Source organism: Apis dorsata, unplaced genomic scaffold, assembly GCF_000469605.1.
Source record: "Apis dorsata unplaced genomic scaffold, Apis dorsata 1.3 scaffold_194, whole genome shotgun sequence".
Taxonomy (NCBI): Eukaryota; Metazoa; Arthropoda; class Insecta; order Hymenoptera; family Apidae; genus Apis; species Apis dorsata.
This window is the reverse complement of record NW_006263478.1, coordinates 2,155,298-2,157,646: the sequence shown is the minus strand read 5'-3', so window position 1 is coordinate 2,157,646 and position 2,349 is coordinate 2,155,298. Positions and strand designations below refer to the sequence as shown.

The following is a 2,349-nucleotide window of genomic DNA, read 5'->3' as shown; positions in this document are numbered from 1 at the left end:
TTTTTTTTTTTTTTTCCAAGTATAGATGCTCACTCTCTAAACGTTTCTATTTTATTCCTTATTTCTGGTGGATGTTGTCGCAATACAAAACGAACTCTCTGATCCTCTCTTAATAAATAAATAAATACCCTCGCGGTATCTTCCAACCCGTAAGTATCATTTGCCAGCACCTGTATATAATAAGATCAATAAGATTTTTTCCTTTAAATAACGATTTCTCGTAAATTCAATTTGAATTACCTACCATAAAGTCGAAATATCCTTTCATCCCTCTTTGAGGATCAAAATTTAAGCTCACTACCCCCGTCAGTTTGTTAACAAGAAACGGTTGTAACTCGATATCGTCCAAACCCTCTGTCAAAGTCATGTGTATCTTACCAATTTGATAATAATTGACCACGGCGTTGTCATCCGCGTCCAAGTCGATCGCCTGAAACCATCGTTTTCCTTCAATTCTTTTTTTTTTTCAAAACTTAATAATTTTATTTTTCTCTTCCGTTTCTCTTTCTCTTCAATTCTCGACGAAATTCAGATACTACCTTGATTTGCATAAATTGGGAGCCAAAATCAGCTTCGGTCGTAACCCCTCCCGTAAATATTTTACTGACAAACTTGGGCGGGTTGTCGTTTATATCCATCACGTTTATAACAACTTTCAACGTGGTGTCGTTCGTTTCGTCGAACAACGTCTCGTTCGCCGGAACGATGTTACAATCCTCTGTCGCTTTGATGATCAACAAATGTTCCTCTTGCTGCTCCCTGTCCAATATCCTGGCGGTCTGAAGAAGGATTTAATTGTAAAATTAATCGATCACGAACAAGCGAACGATTGATACGTACGGTTAACTCGTGTTTAAAAATGTCAAGGATGAAGAGGCCGTCGTCGTTCCCGTTGATTATGAAGTAGCACACTTGGGTGGGGGGATCATCGAGATCATCAACCTCGTCTTTGTCGATTGTTTCCGGCAATTGTACCGTTTCGGTTCCTGGAGCTTGTTCTTCCGTAAAGTTGATGTTGAATACGTCTACCAAAAATTGAGGTTCGTAGTCGTTAATGTTTCGCACGTAGATTATTAGATCTAGATCCGTGCTGAGCGGGGTTGGAGTTCCTAGATCGTAAGCTTCCACTCTGATCTGACGTGTGTAAAAAAAGAGAGTTAAAAGATATTATTATCATCTTATCCTTTAATTGTAATTTAATCGATCGATTAATTTATTACCTCGTACAATTTTTGCGTTTCTCTGTCCAAAGGAAGTTTTAACGAGATAATTCCAGTTACATCGTCGATGTGAAAAGTTCTCCAATGGCCGGCCAAGTCTTGCTTCAAACGGTAATGAACATCCCCATTTGGACCGGTATCGGCATCTTTGGCTTCGATTTGTATGATCGGTGTTCCAACTGTTACGTTCTGTGGATTTTTATTGTTACATTTTTTTTTCTTCTTTTTTGATTAATATTATTTGAGAATGCAATTCACCTCTGGTATTCGAATAGTCGTATTGTGATGTGGACTGATAAACAATGGCGGATTGTCGTTGTAATCGGTCACACAGATGTGCAGAACAGCAGTGTCTTTGTTAGATGGACTGCCGAGATCTCGTGCTTCCAGATGCAACGAATAATTCCCAAATTTTCCTCGAAGAGGGTGTGCTGCTTTTATATTCGCTGTCCAATAATCCGTTTGCTCCAACATGAACAGACCTAATTCATTCCCGAAAAGAATTCGAATTTTCACGCGGCCATTTGGCGTCTTCGGATCATCCGCATCCTTCGCTTTCACGGCGAAAATAACATCTTTAATATCGTGGAACTCTGATATTGTAACGCAGCTAGGGGGTACGTCCATTTTTGGTGGGTTGTCGTTAACATCCGTCACCGTCACCCTTAACAAATTTTTGTAATTTTGATATTGCGTGTTTAATTTCAATATGAAATATAAACTTACTGGATCTGTTTGAAAGCATTTCTCGATTCACCAGCAGTGTAACCAAATTGATAATTATCCCAAGCCTCTATGACTAGAACGTAATTTTGTTTCACTTCCCAATCAATCGAATCTGCTACAGTCAATGCACCAGTTTCAGGATGGATGGCAAACGTGCCCTATTCATGAGACATCTTCGATGATAAATCCTTTTCGTCCTCCTCGTGATAAATGTTAAGTAGTTCGGGCTTACCTCGGATGACATTCTGTCTAAAAGATACGTAATCTTTCCATAATCTCCGCTGTCGGGATCTCTAGCTTGGATTGTGGCAATCTCTGTACCAATTTTAGAATTTTCCATCACGTTCAGATTATTAATGTCAGTGACAAAGTATGGATTATTATCATTTTCATCCAATACTTG

General features: G+C 39.0%; 1 protein-coding gene across 1 annotated transcript in view; it reads right to left on the bottom strand.

Moving 5' to 3' along the window:
• The window catches only part of LOC102679992 (cadherin-23), a 20,559-nt gene that overhangs the window by 1,642 nt on the left and 16,568 nt on the right, over window positions 1–2,349 (bottom strand). The window contains 8 exon segments of the mRNA XM_031509940.1: window positions 34–170; window positions 245–430; window positions 540–779; window positions 841–1,134; window positions 1,221–1,409; window positions 1,479–1,884; window positions 1,947–2,104; window positions 2,179–2,349. Coding sequence (XP_031365800.1) covers window positions 34–170; window positions 245–430; window positions 540–779; window positions 841–1,134; window positions 1,221–1,409; window positions 1,479–1,884; window positions 1,947–2,104; window positions 2,179–2,349 — 1,781 coding nt within the window.